The sequence below is a fragment of the Xyrauchen texanus genome, chromosome 1 (assembly GCF_025860055.1).
Source record: "Xyrauchen texanus isolate HMW12.3.18 chromosome 1, RBS_HiC_50CHRs, whole genome shotgun sequence".
Lineage (NCBI taxonomy): Eukaryota > Metazoa > Chordata > Actinopteri > Cypriniformes > Catostomidae > Xyrauchen > Xyrauchen texanus.
Genome location: NC_068276.1, coordinates 46581016 through 46607842, shown reverse-complemented (window position 1 = coordinate 46607842; position 26827 = coordinate 46581016). Strand labels below are relative to the sequence as shown.

Below are 26827 nucleotides of genomic sequence, written 5' to 3'. Positions count from 1 at the left end.
GCTTTTTGTTTTATTACCTGTAATTTTGTTCCAAATCATTGGCGGAAATTGAAATTTTGACCCTCTAAAAAATAATGGATTACTTTTTCGTATTTCTTTCACTGGTACTGGTAACACAATTTTGGTAATTCTGCTTGATGATGTCAGTTCCAAAATCGAACAGCTTTATGTTTAATGCACATATTCTATTTTCAAAAAAGTGAATTTCATAAATTGAATTTACATCTTAATCGCAATAAATACATTGCATGACATAAATCAGCATTGTATCAGTCGGCTATTAGTTTTCTAATAGGGTAGGACTGCTGGTGATCTCCAGGGGTGCCAGTAGACAGGCTGCTGAACTTTGGTGATTGGTCAGCAGAAGAGTATAGTCTTTCTTCACTAGGAAACTCATCTTAATGTATGCCCTCGGAACTGTTTACAGCTCTCTCCACACATCTGTGATGCATTACCTACCGCAACACACACTGGGTAAGGGTTAATGAGCTGAACAGGGCGTTAACTCAACTCATTAAGCCTTTCCTTCCCAGTACCACACAGCACTATCTGACTAGTGCTGATTTCTCTTATTCACATGATAACCTGATGTGCAGGTGGTGGTTTTGTGTTCAGTTCACAGGGCTACACATCTCCCTTCAGAAAAGATGTACAAGACCCTCAGAGACCAGCTGTAACAGGTTGCATGTTGCCCCCCAAAAATGTTTTTTTGTCATTGAAACTACAGCTTGATACTAGAACGTTAATTGTTTATACCCACAGATTTGATCATCCATTCACCTTTTTTGGTGGCTAGATTTTACCACAACGTATCCTCACATCTTGATGAATAGAGTATGACCCTATCATGTTTGTTGCAATACTCAATGGATGTGGTGCTTATCCTCATGTTGATAAATAGAGCATGAACCTATCATGTTTGTGACCGTACTAAATGAATCCGGTGCTATTCATTGGAGTTGTTTTGTTTTACTGTGCCCCAGAACGCTGAGTCAGTAGGGAGGACAGTGCTACTATGGTACTTTCAGGCTCAATCTGTCCCTCTGGTGTCTGGATAAACAGTGCTGGTTCTGATTCCTAGGCATCCTCCATTTTTTTGTCCCTGTGGAGCTCAGCTGGACTGGCTCAGGAACACGGGTCAGTGCTGTCTTAGTCCCACGCTCTCCCGTCCTGGATTTGAGACTGCTCTTCCCAGACAACACTTCCTCTGGGAGGTTTGCAAGAAAGGCATTTGCTCTGACTCAAGTGTGATCCAACAGCGATTAGCATTCATTGAAAAATATCTGTTTTTGGTGGTCTGCTTGGTGTCAGCTTCAAAGCATTTGTTTTTCACTTTGTCAATTTTGACAAAAGTTGCAAGGGTCAGCTTTAAATAACCAATAATTCATCAGGCACACAACATTTTGACCGGTTTATGAACTTCTATTTTAAGTGTTTTTAATTCACAGACATGTCTTCAGCATGGGTGTTCAGCAGAGCTGATTTTAATACTCCATAAGTCATGTGCAGCTTCAATTCCACTTCAAAGTAGGGATGCAGACCAGCTTTACATAAAAAAATGTGACCGAAGGGCACTCCATTGTTCGAGTCACAAAATAACTCTTCCTTCTATGCACAGACAGGCTGCAGTGTATTGGTGGAGGATTACATCACCCTAGTGTGGTGTAGCAAAATGTAGCCTTACCAGCAGAGCAGGCCTCAGGAAATCTGTTTATTATTTCTCTTTATTGTCTTGGCGATAGGAGTGTGATAACTCTGTTGAAATGAGATTTTCCGTTCTTATTGCACTATTTGTTTTTTACGTGTTGAACAAAAAATATTAATAGCAAAAATGTATGTTAAATTTCCCAGACCTGCTAATAATCAAGTTTCATCCATTTAGAATTGGTCAGAAGTATAGGCATACACTCCAGGAATTATCTCTTAAAAGTCACAGAAGCTTCTAAATGGAGCATCTGTCATGAAGATTAAGGTTTTTAATTTGTGTAGATTGCTTTTGTGACCAGTATGATGCTTTTGTTTATTTTCCTGTGTTCTGGATCCTCGTTGGCCAGTGCAGTTGCTCTGCTGCAGTGTTGCCTGAGTGATTCTATTGGTTTACAAGCTATTAAATGTATTATTGTACTTTTGACAGTCCTTGTGTTTTAATTAAAGCTGTAGCTCAGTGCTATGCACAGTATTATCATCCATTCCTTTTACATTTTTTGGTGGCTAGATATTACCACAACGTATCATCATGTCTTGATAAATAGAGCATGACCCTATCATGTTTGTTACAGTACTAAATTAATGTGGTATGATTCATTCGGCTGTCTGAGTCTGTAGAGTGGACAGCGCTACTATGGTACTTTCAGGCTCAGCTCTCCCTTAGGTACATCTGTCCCTCTGGTGTCTGGGTAAATGGGGCTGGTTCTAAATCCTAGGCAGCCTCCATTTGTTGTCCCTGTGGAGCTCAGCACTAACATGGGGGAATAGGCTCTGATTTATGCAGCTCTGTTTATGTTTTCCTGAAGATGTCACAGAGGAATTTTCACCCTGCTCGTACTGTTCTGTCCTCGCTCTTTCTTTCGCTTACTCATCCTCCTGTACTAACCCCTGAGCCAGGGCTATACTGCCCTTCAAATCCAGAATGCAGTAACTACACTTATTTGTCAAGTGAGTTATGACCATCAGGTCTTTGGACTATGATCGGTCCTGTGAAAGATGGGTTTGGCTTAACTATGCCTGCATTCAGAATAAGAGAGTGAGACTTATTTAGACCCTATTTGGCTTGAAAAGCAAAAAAACTTGGAAGATGTTTTTCTCAGTTTCTGTGATGGTGTAGTTACTGTATTTTGGCTTTGTAGAGCAGAACGAGCTCATTGCAGTAGTGAGTAATACGTGACTGTTTCCATCTCTAAAGGGAGCAACCACTGTGGACCGAAGAGAAACGGCCTGGATTTAAATTATTATCACAGCTTAACAGGTGACCTTTGACATTCAAACTCTCTCACAGATTAGCTCCTCTGATCAGGACTTGTCACACTCTCTCTTTTTCTCTTATTGTCATCCCTTGCAGATCTCCTCTTGGCTCATTATCCCTCTTCATGTGGTTAGATCTTATTGAATCGGTGAAGTCTTCATCTGAACTGAATGATTTTAAGCAAATTGTGAATGTTTTTTTTTTTCAACTGGCTATCAAGTTCTGTTTCTTGAATTTTTTTTTCTCTCTCTCTAAACTAATATAACACTATATCAAACTAATCCAAACCAGGGACCATTATTTATATGAATCTGTCATAATACATAATTTTGATGTAGAGAGACTTCACGCTAGTTTTTGCTCTGCATAGGGCAAAAACAGGGCTATGCTTTTTACATGTCAGACCTGGCAAAGGATGTAAAGCAGAAAGAGGCGCTGATGCACAGTGAAGTGCTCTTGAGAGTACCATCATGTGTAGCTGGTTAATAAATCCAGAGAGTGAAGGCAAAGGGTCATGTGACCTAAGCAAGCTGTGTGGGCATAGTCTCCTCAGCAGTTTTTTTACATAATGGCCTACTGACCAGGCTGTTTTCCTCTTCTCTTGCCCTCTCCCTTTCTTTCACCCACAGAACAAACTCTGACTCAGCTCTGCACACTAGTGCCATGAGTCCAAACCCACAGGATCCTTTTGGCATGAACCAGCAGATGGGCAGAGGGCCCCCCCAACGGAATGGTAAGTTTCCCCCATCAGCCTTTTTACTGACCAGCATCCCAGCAGCTCCTGGCTGGATGGACTTTTGCTCACTTGGCAGCAAACACCACTTGCAACTATTATCCACTACAGAATTCCTTTTGATCAGTGAATTTCATGACTTTTCCATAGAGGTTGTACTCAAAACGAGCAATTTCTAGTTAATATTTTTTTTAGAGCTGAGTTTAACTAGGAAAATGTATGTTGACTAAATATTTGCAATACGTTTTAAGATTTCATGAATTTTCATGACTAACGATTTTTTAATTATTACAAATATTTCCAGGTTTTTCATGAACGTGTGAGCCTTGTAATTAGGTTTTATATACACATTAAAAATTTTCACACTATAAACTAAATTCTGTGTGATGTCACAACTACTCTGAACATACTGTGTGTAATGTTTATTATAGAATTATTTATTTTTTTACATTACATCACGTCAAAACCACTCAAACAACTTAAGAACAAATTGTGGATTTGTGAAATACACAAATGCACAAATACACATAATTTCATATTCAGTTGGATTAGCGCTGTAAAGTTACTTTTAGTTTCTTAAATTGCTTTTAGAGTCTTCTTCAAAAATGTATATGAATTAACTTTTATGAATGGTGTTTGTAAAATGGTGGAATTTATTTTATAATTTTAGAAACTCCAATAAGAAATGCCTGTAAAATCAAATAAATGTATTTGATTCTTTCATTGATGGAGGACCTAGACCTCTATCAACATCACGGGGAAAACTTGAAAATATATAAAGACTTTTTTTTTTTTTTCAGAATTTTTGTTTATTTTTCATTACAAATGATATTATCAGCATAACAGTTTGAGTGAAAATTTTTTACAAAACTGGATGATTATGATATAATCATGATCTTGCATGTGAATTTTCACAGAGCACCTTATGAAAGTGCTTTAATGAAAGAAAACCTGCCCTTTTGTGCAAAATGAGTTAACACTGTGGTATCACTTTACAATAAGGTTCCATTTGTTAACATTAGTTATCATTAACAAACTATTAACAATAAATTTGTTACATTTATTCAAATTTGTAAATGTTAATTCATAAAAATACAATTGTTCTTGGTTAGTTCATAGTGCATGCCAGTGATTACCCCTCCGCGTGCCAATGTTGGCACACATGCCGTAGGTTGCCGATCTCTGGAATAAATCATGCAGAATTAGATTGAAAGTAATCCAAAAGTAATCTTATTAGTTTACTCAAAAAATTTAATCTACATTACTGATTGATTTTTTTGTCATGTAATAATCCACCCAGACTTTTAAGGCAATAACTTTTCTCAAAGGATGTCAAACGTTTACATGAAGTGGTTTACCTGAAGACTAAGTGCATCTACACAAGAGAGATGATGAAAGCTTCTATTTATTTCCTTACCGGAAAGGTCGGGAATATTTGATAACTTCCATTATAATCAGTGAAGCTGTTAACACTACAAATGTGTGACTTGCTCAGCTTCATTAATTATGATGGGAGTGCTCTATAAGCTCACTTTTAGAGTCCGTAAAGAACTCTACTCTACCTATCAAACCTGCAGTTAGTTGGCAAGAAGTTAGTTCACTCACCAGACATAAAATGTTTGATGGCCTACAGTGCACTCATAAAGTATTCAGACCCCTTCATTTTTTTCACATTTTGTTGTTGCAGCCTAATGCTAAAATACTTTAAATTATTATTTTTTTCACATTAATCTACACTCTTGATAATTTTGCTAATTTATTAAAAAAAAAAATTATTATTATCACATTGACATAAGTATTCAGACCCTTAACTCTGTACTTGGTTGAAGCATTTTTGGCAGCGATTACAGCCTCAAGTCTTTTTGGGTGTGATGCGACAAGCTTTGCACACCAGGATTTGGTTATTTTCTGCCATTCATCTCTGCAGATCCTCTCAAGCTCTGTCATGTTGGATGGGGACTGTTGGTTGAAGCCATTTTCAGGTCTCTTCAGAGATGTTCGATTAGGTTCAAGTCTGGGTTCTGGCTGGGCCACTCAAGGTCATTCACAGAGTTGTCCCTAAGCCACACTTGCATTGTCTTGGCTGTGTGCTTGGGGTCATTGTTCTGTTGGAAGTTGAACCTGCAGTCCAGTCTGAGTTCCTGAGCGCTCTGGATCAGGTTTTCATTAAGGATATCTCTGTATTTTGCAGCATTCAGCTTTCCTTCAACCCTGACCAGTCCCTGATGCTAAAAAACACCCCCACAGCATGATGCTACTACCACTATGCTTCACTGTTGGGATGGTATTACACAGTTGATGAGAGGTGCCTGGTTTCCTCCTGACATGATGCTTGGAATTCAGGCCAAACAGTTTTCAAAATTTAAAAAAAGGCCACTCTGCCATAAAGCCCAGATCGGTGGAGTGTTGCAGTGATGGTTGTCCTTCTGCAAGTTTCTCGCATCTCCACACATGATATCTGGAGCTCAACCAGAGTGGCCATCAGGTTCTTGGTCACCTCTCTTACCAATGCCTTTCTCCCTTGTTTACTCAGTTTGGCCTGGCGGCCAGCTCTAGGAAGAGTCCTAGTTGTTCCAAACTTCCATTTAAGAATTATGGAGGCCACTGTGTTCTTGGGATCATTTAATACAGCATAACTTTTTTTGGAGCCTTCCCCAGATCTGTGCCTTGACAAAATCCTGTCTCTGAGCTCTGCAGGCAGTTCCTTTGACCTCATGGCTTGGTTTTTTCTCTGAAATGCATTTTCATCTGTGAGACAGTATGTAGACTGGTGTGTGCCTTTCCAAATTCAATTCAAATCAAATCACATTTATTTATATAGCACCTTTAAAAACAACCATATTTGACCAAAGTGCTGTACAGTGGTATCACAGGCAAGACAGTATAACAGAAATAAAATGTAGATAATAAGGCAATTTCACAGCTTAACCATGATTTTAAGGTAAATTTAAATGTTAATGAAAATAAGAAAGTTTTAAGCAACAATTTAAAAACCGATAGAGAGGAGGCAGTCATGAGGTAATCCGGAAAGCTGTTCCACAGTTTGGGGCCAGTGATACAAAAAGCACGATCACCTCTATGCGTCATCTTGGATCTAGGAACATTATGCCCAATCAATTGAATTTGCCACTGGTGGACTCCAATCAAAGTGTAGAAACATCTCAAAGATGACCCAGAGAAATGAGTTGCACCTGAGCTAAATTTCAAGTGTCATAGCAAAGGGTCTGAATACTTGTCAGTGTGATATTTCTGTTTTTTTTCTTATAATTACATTTGCAAAATTGTAAAAAATCTGATTTTTGCTCAATCATTATGGAGTATGGCATGTAGATTGATGTGAATTTCTTTTAAAAGCATTTTAGCATAAGGCTGCAACAACAAAATGTGAAAAAAAAATTAAGGGGTCTGAATAATTTATGAATGCACTGTATGTGTCTTACAATTGTTAGTACGTATTTAGCCATCTTCCTTCACTGCTGCAGTCCAGGCATCCAATTGTTTTGTTTTTCAGAAATCTAAACACTTTAATTTTATTTAGTACCAGGCGTCCAGCCAACGAACAACATGGTCCAAATTTAAATGTCGACATTTTATGACTCATAACATTATCACCACTGGTCACTATAGCACATTCTCTCTGTCAATTTTTGGGATTGACAACGAAGTTTGCTTACAGGTGTGAGTCTTGAAATGTCCTGTTAATACAGCATCATGGAGTAGTGACTTGAATATTGACTGTGTGAACGAACAACTGAAGTCAGGCCGTATTCTGACAGCTGTAACCATAGTGACAGTAACTAAAATAAATATCAAAGAGGGCAACATCCATAACATGGGCATGTCTTTTCACAATTGACCCCACATATTTAATTAACAAGTCCAGTTGTGGCTTTAGTTCATCTATCGGATAATAATTAACCAACACTGTCTTTGAATGCTTTCTACCCAAGCTTTTTTTAACCAGCATTTGTGTCTTGCGGCTCGCTTCTGCAAGTAGCTTCATTGGGAAACAGTGGCTGGGTCTTCAGATGACACGTAGTTATTATCTCTGTCTCCGTGAGTTACTGAAACCCCTCATGATTATCAAGAGACACGCTTGTAAAGTGCACTCAGAGCCGGATTATCCATAAGGGCACTTGGGCCAGTGCCCAGGGGCACCAACCATTCACAACCACTAGGGGGCACCACATGACCCAAGCTTTAAAAATATTTTTCGTAAATTGTTATATTATTAACTTGAAATTCTTGAAAGACCATACATAACTTGTTTATGAACACTATTTTAACAATAATAATAATAATAATAAATTATAAATAAATGAAGATTACATGACCACTATCACCCCCCTCCCCAATCTGTCACAGTTGAGTTGGTCCACAACAATTACGTGCAAATGTGTCATTTTTTTAACGGCTACTACAGAAAATGAATCAAAATCCAAAATGGACAGACGGCAATTGAGTGGTTTCGCAAAAAGAAGATTAAAGAAAGCGAAGGACGCTAGACGTTTAGCTACAATAAAAAATGTTCCAGGGATCGACAAATTTTTTGTTAAATCACTAGTTTTTTGGGAGAACACGGGAATTGCAGACACCAGCAGCACTAAGTCTGACACCGCTGGCGCTGCTAGTGGGGGAGATGCAGCAGCTGCTAATGTTAGTCAGGGCGTCGGCGATGACCGCTGGCGAATGAGGATATTCTCCTTGTCCTTGGGGGAGACAGGAGCGAGGAAGACTCGGGTGAGGAAGAGGACATTAATGAAGATAAATATTAGGGGTGGGACGGTACATGTAAGTTATTCGTATTGAACCGAAACGGTACGGGCGTCACGTCTCGGTGCACGAATTTACACGGAGAATACACGGTATAAAAATAAATAAAACTAAATAGCGATACATATCGCTCTATTTTTGTGTGTTTGTGTGTGCGCGCGTGATCGAACTTTTTTTTTTTGGGGGGGGCCTTTTGAGGTATAGTGCCCAGGGGCACCACACTGTCTTGATACGGCCCTGAGTGCACCGTGTCTTTCACGTCATGTGATGTGACTAATTACTAGTTACATTATGGTTCTGTTCACAAAGCACAGGTGTGTCTAAAAGTGGTTGTGTTTTCTGAAAACTTGCAGGTGCCAGTTCAGTCATACAATGCACTTGTCACTCTCGTAAGTAACCAACCTTTGTGTGAAGGAAACCGTATTAAAGCACTCAAATACAGGACTGACAACCGTATTCTGCTGCTGTGTGAACGTGGCCTATGAACGAAGAGCCTCCTGCTGTTGGCGTCACTTCCCAAGCCCACAAATATTCTTTGAAATGCTCTGTATAGTGTACGGTGTAATGTTGTTGAAATGTAAGGGGTCAAATGGATTGCATCATAACAGTCATGAATGATAAATCAGTGATTTATAGCATTGAATTAGAAGACTTAATTGTAACCCATTACATGCTTAGTGCAGTGTGTTTGCACGACACAGCTTTGGGTCACTGTCAGTTTGTTTAATTTGTTGTCTTGGTTACAAACACAGGCTTTTAAATGGTATGCTGTTGTTGCAAAATGCTGTTTCAGGGATGTTTCCTGTACTGCTGTTTTTCATTGATGTATACAGCTCTTATAAAGACACTAGTGGTCTAGGTCACAAATTACAGATACATGAGCTGTACAGATGTTATGATCTTACTCGTACCCCCAAAACAACCAGAACTAGAGTTCCTGTTTGCCTCTGCTTGTTGAGTGTGTGCTACAGTGATAATGTCTTTAAGATTATAGGATTATGTCATCGGGCGGGATGTGTTGATCTGAAACGTATGTGCTTGCAGTGCAAATCTTTAAACATTCATTAAATCAACGAAAGTGTGTGGTGGTGAAATTGAGAACTGACAGCACTGACCATACCTTGCTAAAGCCGCTCTCGCTATTTTTCCTAAAGAAATACCAAAAATGAATATTCTGTCATCATTTGCTCACTGTCATGGTGGTCCAAATTTGTATGACTAGCTTTCTTCCATGAAACACAAAAGGAAGAATTCTGAAATATGTTTACACTGTTCGTCTCCATACAATGAAAGCATAAAGTGACCACGGGTTGTCAACCTCAAAGCACCTCAAAAACACAACTTGCTCTGTATGCCAAGCATGTCTGTGAGTGAGTCTACAGGGCAGTTTAAGTCGCTCTCACGCCACATAGAGTCTCTGACCTCCCTGAGAAACACCAGTCTCAGAGTTTGTGATTATTTACAGTATGTCTGCAGAAGCCTAGGTATATACTGCAGCACACAATTCTTATGGACCGTTTTTATCATGCTTTTATTATTATTCATTTTTGGTTAAACTATTCCTGTAGACACACTCGCACTGACTTAAAAATCACATTTGTTGTTCTTTCACTCTTCTGCAGTCTTTCAGTTTATCATTCTCTCCCATTAATTGATTTCGATGAATTAAAGGCTGATTTAGCAGCACTGGTAATGTAAAAAATCACTCTTAGTCAATAGGTTTAAGATGGTTACTTGTATAATGTTGTGCAGATGTGACATTCAATTGTTAACAGAAGTAAACGGCATATTTAACAGATACTTCAAACTGATTAGAAATAGCTGCACTTAATGGCAGACAGCAAAGATTTAATATCTGACTGGCAGCGCATCTGTACTTTACTCAGTTATGCAGTTGACACTGTATGGAGGTGTGCAGTCAGGCTCACGTAATTTAAACAAGTACAAGCCAGCCTCTCACTTGGGACAGAAATTTGTCTCACTTCCGCTATCACAGTAGTCTCATCCTAAATCTGCTAGCCAACTTGGCTGTGTGATGCAACTGTGCCATTCATGCGTGGAGCTCCTAAATGCAGTAAGAATGTATCGCACTGTGTGCCAATTTTAGGAAATGACGCACATGCTTGACTCTTACCCTTCTGACTCTGACATGAGAACTGCAGTTTCTAATGCTCTTCTTTATGGATTGTTCTAGAACAATCATAAATAATGGACTTTACGTTCTGACTTCACAACTCCATGAGCTATTGTATTATTTTTTTTGTAATTATTTTTATTTTAAGTTAAAACCGTCAAGATCACACAAAGCTATGGACTCAGGCCAACTTTTTTTTTTTTTTTTTATAGTTGTCTTTCCGTCCCAGTTAAGCCATTTTATGAGACTTTCAGCTGGTCTCTGTGAGGGGGAAATGAGGTGTCTCCGTACTTTTTGTTTGACTCATTGTGCATCGCAGTTGGACGTCTGGGACAGGCAGCTTTGCTGAAGTGCTGGGACTGGTCGATCTGGCTTTGGGCCCATGCTGCAGCGATGCTGGGCCACTGTTGTCAGAGGAAGCAGAAAGGATGCTTGTTTCCCGCTGAATTTCTGTGATGCGTGCAAAACAATGCCTCTCAATTGATTCACTGCGACTCATAGTTGCTGTTTTTTCCCTCTCTTTCCTCAAACGGTAGTTATCAGGAAGGTTTCCATAAAGAGACAGAACGTAATAAAAAGTCATTTTCTAATCCCCTTCATGAGTTTGTCCCATTCATTTTTAAGGGGTGGAGTGAGCGTGTACTCTTTAGTGACTCATTTCATAGAATCAAATGGTTGTGTTGTGCTACTTGAAAAGTCAGAAAATTGAACTGCCAACTGCCAGCGTTGTCTTTTAGAAAAGACAATGCTGGCTTTTAGATAAATATGAATAAGGAAATATACATTGCTTGCTTCATTTCAGCTTCTGGTGCATGTAAAAGCTTGCAGTCAAAATGTTAATGTATGTTGAGTGGCTCTTGCTAACAGATTGTCTGTTTTGTCAAAGACAGAATTAAAATATTTTGCAGAACCGTAGAAAAACAGTAGCTCATGCTCCCGACACGATAGTGTCCCATCGCTCCCCCTTTCTTCAAATACTTTCCTGTCTTTCTCTGCCAGATTTATGAAATAATAAAATTCAGTTTGACTATTATTTTCTTCTTATTGTCCAATTTTCAACAAGTAAATGTTTTGTATTCTCAAAAATGCTTCTTAAGAATATTAAATGACCTTGTCAAGAATATTGTTAAGATTTGTTATAATATATTCTAGGAAATTTTTTAGGCCACGTATACACTTATGCTTTAATTTGAAATTATATTGTTTGCTACATTTACGCTTCTCATCCACACTAGAATGGCGATTTACTCCATGGAAACAGGGTTTCAAAAAAGCTCTTCATTACTGCTTAAATTGGACAATGCTGAGGTTAAGAAAATGAAAACAGTTTTCAAACAAAAACGGATTATTGTGGATGTGGCCTTTTCTTTCTAATAAAGTATGTAAAAAATCAATTACATTTGTGAATGCAAAATTGTTGACTTTTCGTTAATATAATTGTTCTTTATCTTTCTCTCTTTATGGTTTTTGTCGTGCAGCAAGCATGAATGAAGCAGATGGTGAGAATACTGGAGATGGTAAGTGTTTGCATGTATGAGGTTGTGTGTTGATGTGTCTGATGACCATCTATCAAGGGTTCAGACCACTAAAAGTAGATGCAACTCTACATATGCAATATGTTGGACATGCCAGTCAGAATATGCTTTATAAGACCCAGTACCTCTTTAATGACAGCATATTTTCTCAAAGAGACATCCCACATATCTTCTCCTTTGCTGTGGTTTATTGTAGTGGGGTGTTGCAAAATAGTTAATGTCCCATGCTGGCAGTTTCACTCAGACACAGGGACAGATATATAGTTTTATTCCAGCCTTTAACCTTAATAAATCTTGCTCTTTCTTTGGTAAGCCACAGGTGCCGGTGGAGTAATTATTTTTATTTTTAATAAAAACATTTTAGTCTTGATTACTTTTTATTATTTTTGAGCCGTCTATTGATGAGCAGTATGAATTATGCATGAATGTGAGTGGATATAAATGGCAACAGAAGTTATCTATTTCTTATAATGTTTCTGCAGTGTTCTCATTTCCTGCTGTCCCTAATGAGGAGAATCTGCTTGGTGTGAATAAGCCTCTGCCCAAACAGTTATGGGAGGCCAAAAAGGTAAGGGCAGAAGGACCAAATGACTTAAGCTCAAAGTGATAATGTAATGGAATTATGCATTTATTTGTTTAACTTTTCACCCAGAAATGTCAACTTTAGTTTTGTCTGTCTTTTGTTGAATTTGTTAAATTGTTTGATTCAGATTTTTCAGTATTTGAACATTTATTGCAGTCATTTTAGATTAGTAAGTAATATTTAATATTGCCCTGCATGATTTAGAATCTTTGTACGGTTGATAACAACAACAAAATGTGTTATTGAAATGTGTATTATGATATTTTTTCTAACTAGGCAACATTACTAATTCATATTTTATAGAAAACAGGTTGATAAATGTATCTTTTGTAAGTGTGGCACATTTAACACATTTAATACATGTTACCTGGTTGCAGGTGCAGTCTCTGTCCTCCCGGCCAAAGTCATGTGAAGTGCCTGGAATTAAGTAAGTTAAATTTTATCACTTACTAAAGTTAAATTTAAACATAAAATATTGCAATTTAATTGCGTTATATTTTTTAATAAAATTAATTGCAAGTTATTAACGCGTTAAATCGACAGCCCTAATAAATATATTTATTTTAATGAATTAAATTATTCATTATTCAATTATTGGGAAAAAATGTTTTGAAGACCAAATATTCTGCAAAAACTCAAACAGTGAATTTAAATGCACAATCCAGAAATAATAATAGCCAGAGAATATTGAAAGGATGGCACTCCTAAGAACTGAATGTTGTAAAAGTGGCACTTGCATGGTTAGGGGAAACCATCCAAAATGCTTTGATACCTGCACACTTTGAACTCTTAGACATCAATGTGGTGTCCCTGTGGCCTTGCGCTGTTCCTAATATTAGCAATATTAGATTAAGTTTATGAAATTACAATTCAAAATCATCTTGCCAGACATTGAAAGATGCCTTTGAAAAGGTCCCGGTTTCCTTCTCTCCGTACATGCAAATCAAATGCTGAATGCCAAACCCTACTTTCCTTACAAGCCTTAATGGTGTGTAAGGGAAAGTGTAGATGCAGATCTTAGTTTCTCTAGGTCAGATTTGGTAACACATTGCTGATGAACATTGGCGTCTTTTCTGTTTTACCTGTATCACTTAATAATTGATTTAAAGACAGCATTGAATGACTTAATGTTGTATTTTGAGATGTGAAGGTTAATCCTGGCTCTGAGAGTCAGACTTGCTACACTACACTCGCGTGCAGAGGTAGTTTATGCAGAGACTTGAAATGTCTCATTACGGAGGACAGCAGAATAGGCACATTAATATTGAATGGTGGTTAAAATTAAGCTAATCAGAATGAGGTATTCGAATAGACCACAATAATGTATATATAAAGTTAACTTTCACTTATTCACCGCAAATGTCACGTCTGTAATCCTGGAATTTCCCTGTACTGAAATTGCCCATTTTGCTTTCTCTGCAGTATATTCCCCTCTCCAGAGCAGAACGCAGGTCTGTTTCACTACCAGGGCACGTTAAACACTGGTGGGTCTTTGCCTGATCTCAGTAACCTGCATTTCCCCTCTCCACTCCCCACTCCACTGGACCCCGATGAGGCTGGATATCCCAACCTGAGTGGAGGCAACAGCACTGGCAACCTCCCTGCAGCCATGATGCACCTGGGCATTGGAAACTCACAAGGTCATTGGTTTAACTATATCCAACTTGAACACTCCTTCAGACACATTAACATGTACTGTTTTTTTTTTTGTTTTGTTTTTTTTGACAAGACCCTTTTTCAAATAACATCTAAACAAACCAAAGACCTGCTAATCTACTGTGCACTGTCCCCTGGCTCTGTTTGTGACTAAATCGTTATTCAAGGAGGCTGTGTAAATCATCTCATGGCTTCAGAAGAGCCTGGTTGAACACTGTCCTCTTTGTTTAATGGGGCACAATAGGCTTACACTGTAGGCGCTTTCTGTGGAATGAATGCCACGTGTTTTCAAAACGGCCACATCCATGCATAAGTCCACAGCTCTTCTCTTCTTGCCCCCTTTTTAAGTCCATCTGATAGCTCTCTTTGACTTCCATTCTCTTGAGCTTTATTCTTTCCATTTGGTCTCAAGTCTTGGAACAGGGTGTGCTGGGATGGTTCTGCTGCCCATTTCGGCTGTGCTCCTCGCTGATTGGCTGATCCCCAGAGACACAAGCAACCTTTAACCTCTGAATTGGCTGCTCATATACAGCCCTTTTCTCTCTCATTATCATTAGTCCAATAACCAGTAAACAATTGCTCAGTGTCTTTTCTAAGGATTGGACATCAGGCCAGGAATCTCCCTGTATGCAAACAGTTTTTCACTGTTTGTTTCACTATAGCAGTTTAAGGAGAACTTGTGACCTAAAGGTGGTCCGATAATTATGTTATGTTTGTTGTTCTCCAGGGCTGTCATCCTCTCTAAGCAACCCTTCCATCCAGGTGTCCCTCAACAACTCTCAGCTGCCCTCATCTCTCAGCAATCCATCCATCCATACGTCTCTACGTCTCTCCTCGCTGTCCAACCCCCCTCCGACGGGCATGGCGAGTTCACCCAGGAGGCGGCCGGCCCCCATTAGTCCTTTGACACTCTCACCAGGGGGCGATCAGCGGCGAAGCCTGAGCAAGCAGCTCTCACCAACCATGTCTCCCTCTCTATCTCCAATTACACAGGTAAGAAGGAGCTCTTTAAATCCTCTCAACCAATGTCTCTCATTCTACAGTGGTACATTCTACAGAGGTTTAAAGATCACTGGCTTCTTGGAAAGGTTGTATAAACTGCTTAGTTCATTGTTCAAGGACAGTGTTCTGCTGCATACTGTAGAGGAGCTTGCAGTTAAAGGAATAGTTTACTCAAACTCACCATTTACTCATCCTTACTGTAGGTTGTCAAACCTTTATGACTTCCTGTTTTCCATGGAACACTAAAACCTGGTTTAAACTTGACGTAGCTGCTTGTTTGTAAGGGTTCAGTGACATAACCGTGGCTGTCGCCTTCTCAAGGCTTCATTTCACAAGGTCGTGCATATGCCAATTTTTGTGCATGCACATTGCTTCAATCACATTAGACATGTTCGAGCAAAGGGGCTTGGCAGTTGTGCCTGTGCTTTTGAGGCAGAGGAAAAACTACTGCAAATAATGTTAAAAGGACAATATTTTCTTAAAGTGAGATTACCAGTTTTGTTTAGAAAGACAAGTAAGCCTATTTAACAACTACTTTTTATACACTGAATAAATGTGTCTAGCAATAAGTTTGGTTTCATTAATATATAACTGAACAGGTCTTGTTTATTTTATACAGTGTAAAATAAAAACAAAATAAAACACATTGTATTTACTAACATGTTAATTGTAATTTAGTGTTCATACAATTATTCAAAATGTAAAAGTCATCTTCATGGCTGTAAAATATAAAACTATTATCTTAACAATACACTTAAAGGGATAGTTCACCCTAAAATGAAAATATCATAATTTACCCACCCTCATGCTATCCCAGATGTGTATGACTTTCTTTCTTTTATTTCTTTCTTTTAATTTTAGAAGAATATCTCATCTTTGTAGGATTATTACGATAGAATTTTCATTTTTGGGTGAACTATCCCTTTAAGTGTCTGAGTTTAGCTACAGACAGACAGTGTAAAATAGCCCACAACTGGTTTTTAAATGTTTATGTTTTGTTCACTTCTTGCATACGAGTATGGAACATGGACTATTATTATAAAACCTGGCCAGGTAAATGAAAAGTTCAGTAAAGCACTTCTTCCCTGCTTTTTCTTGTTGGATTAGCTGATATTTTCTCTGCGCTGCCATCTGTTTTTTGGGGAAGAGTGCAAACGCGTTGTGCGTCATGTATACAGTAAATGCCTCGGTCTGTCGAGAGCTGCGTGCATAAGACATGCTCCGGTGCCAGGCGAAAGTGTAAGCAAGGCTTAAAGGAGATGTTAGACAGAATGTTAGGAGACTGACAGCCTTAGTCACCATTCACTTTGTCCACCGCATCTTTTATGTTCAGTGAATGTGAATAGTGACTGGGACACTTTCACACTGCTAACATCTCCTCCTTTGTCCTATGGAAACAATCTTTCATTTTAAATGAACTTTTGCTTACTTTGAAATGTACTATTACTTACTAGGGGGTTGCCTTGGACACCAGCAACTTGCCAATGGAGCCGCCACCACCATACCCCCTTTATCAGCAAACTCAGCAGCCCCTACAGCAGCAGCAACCACCACCCCAGTCCCATCTGTCTATGCAGCAGAGTTCCCAGCATCCAGTAGTGCAGCAAAGACAGCCCCAAGGCAGCCAGCAGCAGCAGCAGCAACAACAACAACAACAACAGCACCAGCCTGTGTCCCCTCTGCACAATGTCCAACTTGACTTTAATTCCAGTGCTGTGAGTTTCATTGAAACCAACTGTTAGAAGAGACAGGGCTGTATGGGGGAAAGCTATAATGTTCATTATGCTATACATTTACAGTTGTGTGTGACAGAGGGTGGTTATTCTTAGCTGATCAGGGCAAAATTGAAATGGTATTAAAGCTAAAGTACCAAGATTTCCTTGGCTCAAATGTCTATTTTAAGTTCATGTGCTATGTAATGTAAATAATCCCATGACTTGCTTTTATATATTGAGGCAAATGTTGTGTTTATCATATTTAGAACAACTCTCTCTCTTGCTTATTTGTTCTCAAAGCACAACAACATGGGAACATTCTTTAATGATCCCTTCATGGAAGCACAGTTCTCTGGACGTCAGTCCAAATGTTCATCCTATCAGGTAAATATATAGGATCCTATTCTGCAATGCACTCAGAATTCTTTGTTTCTGGTTCTTTATTTGTTCATTTTTGGTCTGCGACATGTGTTTTATGTGTATGTGTTTAAACAGCAGGATCAGTATAATATGTTGGAGAATGCCATGAGCTCAGTGGCAGGTGGATTTGACCCTTCCTCCAACCTGTACTTCTCCCAGGCGGCTCTCATGGGCTTGAGCGGTAGCCATGGCAACCTGCAAGACCATCTTCAGATGAGATCCAACATGCTCTACTCTAATTGTGGAGGAGGAGTGCCCAACATTATACTTACAGGTAAAGATTATCTGAAAGAGGGCAGTTGTGTAGTCGTTATGAGACTTCCCCCAAATGTTTCAGTCCCTGATTCTTAAAAGGTGCATTCACACAGATCATGGTTAAAGGAATGTTCAAGGTTCAATACAAGTTTAGTTCAATCAACAACATTTGTAGCATAATCTTGAATAAACCACAAAAATAATTTCAACCCTTCGTTTATCTAAAAAAAGTTTATCTCTTTTTTAAATGTGCTTACAGTAAGGCAATACAGTAAGGTAAAATGGTTAAATCCAAAACCCGCCTTACAGGGTTTCGTTGACATGGCAACTAATTTGGAATATTGAAAATAACGTTACACTGATAGGGTAAGCAATTTTGTCCCACTGAAATCATGATAACATGTATAACGTTTATGTTTTGTGGTTCTACTTAAAGAGCACTTATTATGATTTTTCAAATATTACCTTTCATGTAGAGTGTTATATAGCCGTTTGTGAATGTAAAAAAGTCTGCAAAGTTTCATAAATCAAAGTACCGAACAAATGGAGTTATGTACTCCCAAAAGAAAGAACCAATTCTTAACACCTGAATTGCGTCATTAGTAATACCAGAGTTAATTTCTTTACTAACCTACGTAATTTGGTAACAAAATTTGTTTAATGCAATTAAATAATAATGTATTAAATCAATATCTCACATCTGTGATGTTCTGTTGTGCTGCAAACATATCTTCAGTGTTGTTTCGGATTGTGCTATGAGGATTTTGTAGAAAAGTACTTTATTTGATACAAATAATGTTACGTTGAAGAAATGTATTAATATAATTCTCTTATCATTTGATTACATTTTTGACATTCATTTGATTAGAAACCATTTTAATGATAAAATTTACTCTAATTAAACTGCCAAATATGGAATTTTGAAAAAGTAACCCTCCAATAACCACAATTTTAATAACTCTCATTTGTTTTTGCTTAAATATTACAACCAAGTGGCACATTAAATGTCCTGGAAAATTGTGCCTTTAAAAAAGTGGGAACCCTATTATGATAGTTCACTGGAATCACCAGGTCTCTCTTTGTCTTAGATGACTCCAATCCCAACCTGTCTAAGGACATCAGCAGTGTGTTATCTGCAGTGCCGGAGTGTTTAGACTCGGACAGAGTTTTCCCACTGGAGGACGAACTTCGTATTGAGCCACTCAGCTTGGATGGACTGAGCATGCTCAGTGACCCTGATATGGTCCTGCCTGACCCCTCAGTAGAGGACAGCTTTCGCAGCGACAGACTTTAAAAAAACCTCATGCATGTAGACGCACGTACTTACGAAGTCCACGTTCATGAAGCATACAGCACAGTACCTATAGCACTCCCATGTTCTATACAAATACAAAAGATGAACATGTCTTGAAATGTAATACGTTTTCTTAAATGCCAAGCGCATGCATAAACACTACATGTGGATTTAATGTGAAACATCAAACTTGCATGACTCACCCAGACGGTGTCTCTCAGTGGCCATTCTCACTCGGCATGTTCCATCTGCCTCCTGAGAGACCGTTCATCACTCATCAGATGTGTGAAAAGAATCTGGGTGCTTCAAACATGCTCTGATCTGTGAAGAAATAGAAACAAACATGCAAGCTTGGACGCATTAACCTACAGACATGAACCTGCTGTGTAATCTATTAATTGTGCAGAGTGACAATCAGAACACTGAAGCCATAGCAATGCCAAACGGATACCACCATTCTAAGAGTAATGGCTGGTTTGTGCCCTTGCATTGCTAGTCTTATTTAAAGCCATGTAACCAAAACAAAATGAATGTGCTTGTTTTACACATTTGCTTTTGGATGTTATCAGAAGGTCACACCAGCTTTCAATGACACTTTCAAAAGGATGGGAAGCCTCCCAGGACAATCCTTTCTTTCAGGCTGTGAGTGCAGAGACAGTGCGAAGACGCCAATATGACAGGTTATGGAACAGATGGAGTTGACAGCTGGCCTAATACCAGTCCATATTGATACACCAAATGCTATGATATGAGACACCAGCAGGATGGGCTGAGCTTTGCCCTCACCACCCTCCCCGACCTCTGTTTCAGTACCAGGGTCAGAAAATGCTTGTTGTGAGCCACTCTGCTAAATTGCCTGGCTCACACTACTTGAGGCAGAACAAGCATCTCTACTCTCCTAACTCATCTAACAGCCTCTGGTACTGCAGCCTACAGTGTATGTTGTTGTTTATAGCATGAGCTTAGCTAATTGCTTAATAATGCTGTGTAACAGATACACTGGCACTTGCCAGCCTTCAGGTGAGCCAAAGGCACATGTGTAACCATAAGGCTGTGATAAGTCAGTCCGTCCCATCAGATACCCTGAATGTGTTCAGTCCCTTCATTCAAATGAAAGAAGAGGAGAATTCATTGAATTACACCCTCTCCTAAGCACAGTCATACTTACTACAAAAAGAAGAGGCATCTAGTGGTGTATAGAGCATTATTTTGAATATATATATATATGCCTCATAATTTTCTGTCTGACGAGAATGTATTTTTGAAACGGAAAAAGGGCAAACCGTTTACAAAGAATTACATATGCGAGTAGGCGCTGAATTTTTTAAATTTTGAAGAATTATAAAACCTTTTTATCTTACGGATATTGATCTAGTCCACAGTGAGGAAATAAAGCATTGGCTATGCAGAACTTTAGCACAGGACTGTCTCAGACGACTGGAACAATCTAGACCATAAAAGGAACTATTTTACTTGTATGTTTACTATATCTTTGTGCTTATTTCAGATTTTATACAGAGTTGTAATGCAGCTTAAAATGTCAGTTGTATTTGTTAATCTGTTTGTTTTTTCCCTTTGAACTTTTGTTGTGGACGTCTACATTTGTGAATGTTTCTTGCGATGCAATTTTTTTTTTATGTTGTTAAGCATGGGCCCTCTTTCTCTGCAGCTTTGATTCTTGTCAGGATTTTTAAAACAGTGCAGAATTATAAAACCAAGTCTAATTTGTGGACATGGAACACGTATCATTGTTATTGCTTTTGTTGCATTTTGCACTGATCTTCTGACCAAAATTGGTCTAGGCTTTTAAGATGTTTTTATTTTGGCCAAGATGTTGTTTACATTTATGCATAGTTAGTTACCTGTTTAGAAGGATTTTGCCTTCCTGGCACATTTTGCATTGTGTGCCATGTATTTTGTGAATGACTGGATTTAAATGACCAAATATTTTAAGATGAAGAATTTTTTTTTAATGTAACTCAGGAATGTATTTTTTTCCCCACCATATCAGAAGTAGTTCTATGCTGAGTGTCCAGTGCTGCCTCCAGACTGCCAGATCCAAAATGATCTTAAAAGCACTCTTCTATCTGTTAACTGTGTTGTTATCTGTGTAGTTTTCTATTCCTAAGTTTGGGTTCTAGAGTTGGTAATGGAAAGCAATAGCAATGTTATCTGTGTGCCATGTCCACTTTTTCTTTCGCCCTTCATCCAGGTCATCATAGAGATTTGGTCAAAAGCACTTTGACTTGGTGCATTCAGAATGTTTCACCCCTAATCTTAGTGACTTGCAAAACAAATTAATGAACCAGTGAAGATGTTTTGATTTTAAATTCTACCTTTTGGATTGTTTACTCATTGTTCAGTGTGGTCCGAGGGAGGCAAGACAAAGGGGTGAATGACAGAAGCAGAGATAGAGGCTAGATTTACAAAAACCTTTATGCTGTGATAAATCTCGCCCCAACTGTAGAAAAGGTTATCACAGGCATTAAGATATGCTTGCAGCTGCAGGTTTGTTTTTTACATTATTTTAAGATGTATTGTCAGCATCGGTTTTAACAAGAACATGATCTAAAGGGTTATGATGCAGATGTTAGCTTTGGGTTCTAGACCATGTTTTGCTGCATAATGTTTCTGCTAAAAATGTGTGCATCTCTTGATACAACTAACATCCTTTTATCGTTTCTCAACCTGATATCTCTCTTTCCAGGTAACTTTGTAGTTTTTCATGAATATGAACAGTGGTATGTTTTCAGGGATGGAGTGAAACAGTTCTCATTAGTTCTGTTGAAAAGAAGTGGTGTGTCTTATGGGTATAAGAGGGCTTGTGGGAGCCCCATACAACAGAAGAGTACCAGAGTACTGCATACAAGAACAAGTCTGTTCCCATCCCTCACTCTCTCCCTCTTCTAGGACTTCTCGTCTTCTGCCTTATTCTTGCTAATCTTTGACTACTCGTTGTCCTATTGAGTGGAATGTGACTTTTTTGTTAGTTTTTTTCCCCCAGGCCCTGTGTTCTTAAGGCAAAACATTTTTGTGGCTCCTTTTTATTAGTCTCATAACAGATATTTAGAAGGAATTATTTTTTCTTTTTTTTAGTTTGTCTTTATTTGTCACCTTTAAAAAAAATGTACAGTTATATTATTTAAAGAATATTTTCTTTTCCACGAGTGTTACTACTTTTTTTTTTTTTATATGCCATATTAAAATCTTCAGATATTACAATTTTACTACACCACAAGGTGTTTGGTTTGTGAAGTATATTATAGTGCTTTCCTTTGATTTAATATAAACAAATAAAACTCTTCACTGTCTATCAGACATCTACAGTGAGTTTTCTCTTTTGTTCGACATCAACTTGTTTTCTGTCGCCCATTTTCAAGTTCACTTCATGTCTTTTTCATGCTAAACCACTAGATGGAGTCAGTAAGACACTTCTGACCAATGTAGTTGCATTTAAAAGACGTTGATGCTGAGAAAGTATTTGAAAGACTACTAAAGAGCAGAAATAAAAAAATTAAAAACCACTCACAAAGCACCATAATAATAAATAAAGCAGTGAGGATTCAATTTGCTCAAATTAAATACTTGAAAGGAAAAGTTAAAGGGGTGGTTCGCTTTTAAAAAAGAATTATAACAATAAAATGGAAATATCTGAAATAATTGAATCTCTCTTGTGTTGTTGTTTTCCTCCAAAGAACAGAAAAGGAGGTGTTCAGCTGAATGTAAGGGACAGCTTCAGTTCCCATTCACTTTTGTTATTGTATGGGAAAGAGCAACGTCAACATTTTCTGATTTTCTCAGAATGACATTTTCACTTTTGTGTGAACTTGCATTTTAAATTGAGGTAAATAGGCCTTTAGCCAATTCATATGGACTGCATTGTTCATGTGCTATAAAAATGTGTAATATTCCCTTTGAGTGGAGAATGTTTACTTTGCTGAAAGCAGTGGAATCAAATTCCAGTGCATAGATATTAAATCCAATCTTCTTTGATCAACTGTCCTCTGCTGTCTGCTGTTGGGAAAACCAAGAGATTACGATAGATATTGTACTGTGCTGTGTGTGTTGGGTCTAAAGGTGGTGAGAACAATCTGTCTGGTTCAAATGCAGCAATGCGTGCAACATACCTCAAATATGTGGAGAGATGCCCTGGCAAGCCTTTCATTACCTGTGTGATACTGCACTCACGCTAATGGATTTTAAAACACAGGTAACCTAGTAATAACATGTTGGACAGCAGTGAGAAGAAGAACATGATAAAAGCATGCTAATCTCTTTCAGCTGCGGTATTCCAATAAATGTTCAGAGGCCCATCTCCAAACCGGCGATTGCTCTTCCTCCACCTCCAATTACTTTAGCCAAGTTTAACTTTCATTTAATTTTTTCCTTTTTTTTTTTTTTTAAAGGTATAGCTCAGCCAAAAATGACAATTCTGTCATCATTTTCTTACCCTCATGTCATTCCAAACCTGTATGGCTTTCTCTCTTTCTGGAACACAAAAGTAGATGTTTGGCAGAATGTTAGCATTCGTCACAATTCACTTTTTTGTATGGAAAAAGATGAAATGCAAGTAAATGGTACTGCTTAACATCTGCTTATGTGTTCCAAGGAAGAAAGTTAGTCATAAAAGGTTTGGAACAATATGAGGTTGAGTAAATGATGACAAACGTTTTTTGGGGGGTGAGCTATCCCTATTAATAGTACTGAGACAAAATCAGAATGAGAACACTGTGCTTACCAGTAAGCTTGAAAAAGTTTGTTTATAAGGCTGTTTGCTGTGTGCTAGATCTTATTTCAGATCTTTATTTAGTCAGTACATTTTATTCCCACAGATGTCTTGCGTTCAGAACTGATGTTATTCAGCTTTTAGGGTAGCTAGTATATGGGGAAAGAATTTGAGTGATTATGTCTTGTTTTAGTAAGCAGAATGGAGCGAGATACTTATGATTAATCATTATAATTATTATAATTTTGATTATCAGTTGCAGGCCAGTGTGCAAATCCCCTGAATGCTTTGTTTAAAAAAAATAAAAATTTTGCTTGGTATTATCTAAAATTTCTCAACTTGATTCAGCTACAAAATTAGAAATCAGAAGACTACAAAGGACAGTTTGGACTGCTGAGAGGATTATTGGTTGCCCCTTTCAAGGACTATACACTTCCAGAGTGAGGAAAAAGGCTGGAATTAAAGGATTTTTTGGCCTCAAAGTGAAAGTGGTAGTAATCTGTCCCTGAAGTCACTGCATGAAGAAGCAAGAAATTGAATTTTATATAGCACCTTTAGTTTTTCCAGATAATCATCATAAATAGATTAATTGCTTTCAGCTAATATGTGAGCTCAGGGGAGATCTGGGCTTCTTAATTAATTAATTTAACTTAATATACACACATTTTCAAATGTTCTTAAAATTCCTCTCTAACTTTGGACTCTTAATTCATTTTTCTCCATTCTGCCCTTTGGGTTGAACACTGCTTATTTGTTTCTTTTTTACTAATGCGTTGCAACTTTTGGGTAGATTGTGTTTAATTGTGTGCTCTTATTTCCCCCAAACAGCCCCTCCATCCGCTCAAATGCATTGTGTCTTTAGTACAGCCATCACTGATAATTCTCTATGTGCTGTCAAAGTTTCCTCATTTCTTTCCCAGTTCATCACGGACAAAGAGATTGATATCCACAGCAAGAAACCCCACCAGAAAATTATTACTTCCACCAAAAACAAATGCTAAGAACTTCTGTTTGCGGAAAAAAACGGTTTATTTTTATTTCTTACATGCACCTGTCTTGCTTCATGTTTTAAGGATAGCAGGACTGATTATCCTCAGCCATTTTCTGGTGCCCCCCTTCATTGACCTTTTTGGTTCCATTCCTGGCTTTATTCAACACAGCTTCAAAGTAACTTCACTACTGTCTTCGGGGTGGTTTGATCATGGCTAATTATTCAGCCTGGCAGGCCTAATTTTAAACTATTTGCAGGGCCCCTGAAACTCTGGTATTTTTCTGATGAATGCCTTGTCCGCATTAGAAGTCTGGGAGGTAAGAAAGACCTACATCTATTTCCCGGACACACTACAGATTTCGTCATTGATTTGCCACCCAGTATTTTAAACAAAGGGGTGAAAGACTTTCCCCAAGTTAACTCCTTTTTTCTGACTTCGGTTTCACTGTGTATGGTATACAGAACATTTTCATACTCCTAGCAGTGTTTGTGAGTGTTAGCTCAACATAACAAAGCAAGTCCATCAATAAGAGTTGAGCTATTATGATTTACTTGAAACAATGACACCCTCTTGCATAAATTTAGCACATAGTCATCAAAACTCTTGGTGCTCTTGGGTTATTGGATTACAATGTATTGGCTTAGTAGCAACAGAAATAACCAACACCTGCACCGGATCAGCTGACATCCACAAAAAAACAAAAAAAAAAGCCCTGGAAGTGCATCTATGTTATACCAATTTGAACATTAAATACTTCATTTAGGGACTAAAACTGACCCAAAGTCGACATGTTGCTACTGAATGTTCTGGTACCCTGACATTGACCCTATTTTGCGAGTTACTAACAAGTGGCAACTCCCTTCAGATATTTTAGCATTAGTTCAAATGTGTTTACGTTTTCCTATGGTGCAACTAGTCTCAGGAACATGGGATCTGTTCGTTGTTTCTGCATGGAAACCAGGAAGGAACTGCACATAATCAGTGACGAGTGCAATTCGTAAGTTGCATTTCTCCTTTAAGATTACATTTGTACTCTACTGATATTTTAGTTTAGGATTGGGGTGTTAAGGTTGATAAAATATGCATTCCTATGCACTGTATTACATCATTTACAACTAAAAACAACTCTTTACAACTCTCTTTTAGCGCCCCTCTGTGGACATTTCATATGGAAACTCACATGTGCCCACATGTTCAACAACACTTCTAGCTTTGGCCACTAGGGACAGTGGTTCGAATTATGGCAAGCACAGACTTTTGAACATGAACTTTTGACCTACAGTTGCACATTGTTTTGACAAAAGAAGACCAATGTATTTGTTGTGATTTGCAAAATTCTTGACCATTTTCATGGATTGTTTAGAGAACGTCCACTTAAATATGTCTAATGATGAAACATTCAACATTCCCACACAAGTCTTGCATGTCATGACAAAAACAATTCAGTTAAAACAGATTTAACCCATATTTTGATTTATATAAATCTTTTACCAACATGGTAAAAGAAGTGCATTTCTTGTCAATGTATCTATAGACATACACATACTGACTCTGTAATGGTAATCAGGGACATGCTCTTATGTTGAGTCAGAGCACAGCTGTGTTTGTGAGTGTTGTGTGTTTATGCAGATACTCAGAATTGGTTTATTCATCCCAATGTCCTCTGGTCTCTTTTCCCTTCCTGTATGTCAAACTACTGTACTCCTCAAGGACGCAAAGCCCTGCACGAGCATATGTAGTAAAATGGCTGAGCTTGCGTTTATTTGTCTTTGTGTACTATCAATAAATCTTTGCGCAAAGAGGATTACTAGAGTGACAGAATAAGGGAGGGGAACTGCGTCATTATTTATCTTCACAAATGAAACATGAATTGAAATTGCATAATGGATCCCAACTGATGGTCTAAGATAGTATGAGTATTGTAGGCATCACTTTGGGAAGAGTGCTGCTATGTGTGTATGATGGAGAAGAAAATTGTCTCTTAAAGCTGAAGTATGTAAATTCTGTGCCACAACTGGCAACAAATGTCTTTTTGGTTCCGGAAGTG

The 26827-nt window shown here is 38.2% G+C and overlaps 1 protein-coding gene across 2 annotated transcripts in view; it reads left to right on the top strand.

Annotated features, from left to right (window-relative positions):
* The window catches only part of LOC127644750 (CREB-regulated transcription coactivator 3-like), a 51470-nt gene extending 29013 nt beyond the window's left edge, over positions 1-22457 (top strand). Inside the window, exons 5-15 of one of the 2 annotated variants that reach the window (XM_052128109.1) lie at positions 2903-2965; positions 3592-3695; positions 12081-12119; positions 12620-12705; positions 13098-13147; positions 14143-14360; positions 15104-15369; positions 16833-17093; positions 17394-17477; positions 17589-17787; positions 18857-22457. In XM_052128109.1, coding sequence (XP_051984069.1) covers positions 2903-2965; positions 3592-3695; positions 12081-12119; positions 12620-12705; positions 13098-13147; positions 14143-14360; positions 15104-15369; positions 16833-17093; positions 17394-17477; positions 17589-17787; positions 18857-19062 — 1576 coding nt within the window. In that variant the 3' untranslated portion in view covers positions 19063-22457. The remainder of the gene's footprint in view (positions 1-2902; positions 2966-3591; positions 3696-12080; positions 12120-12619; positions 12706-13097; positions 13148-14142; positions 14361-15103; positions 15370-16832; positions 17094-17393; positions 17478-17588; positions 17788-18856) is intronic. The other variant, XM_052128119.1, reaches the window with a different exon arrangement.
* Positions 22458-26827: the final 4370 nt, after the last annotated feature.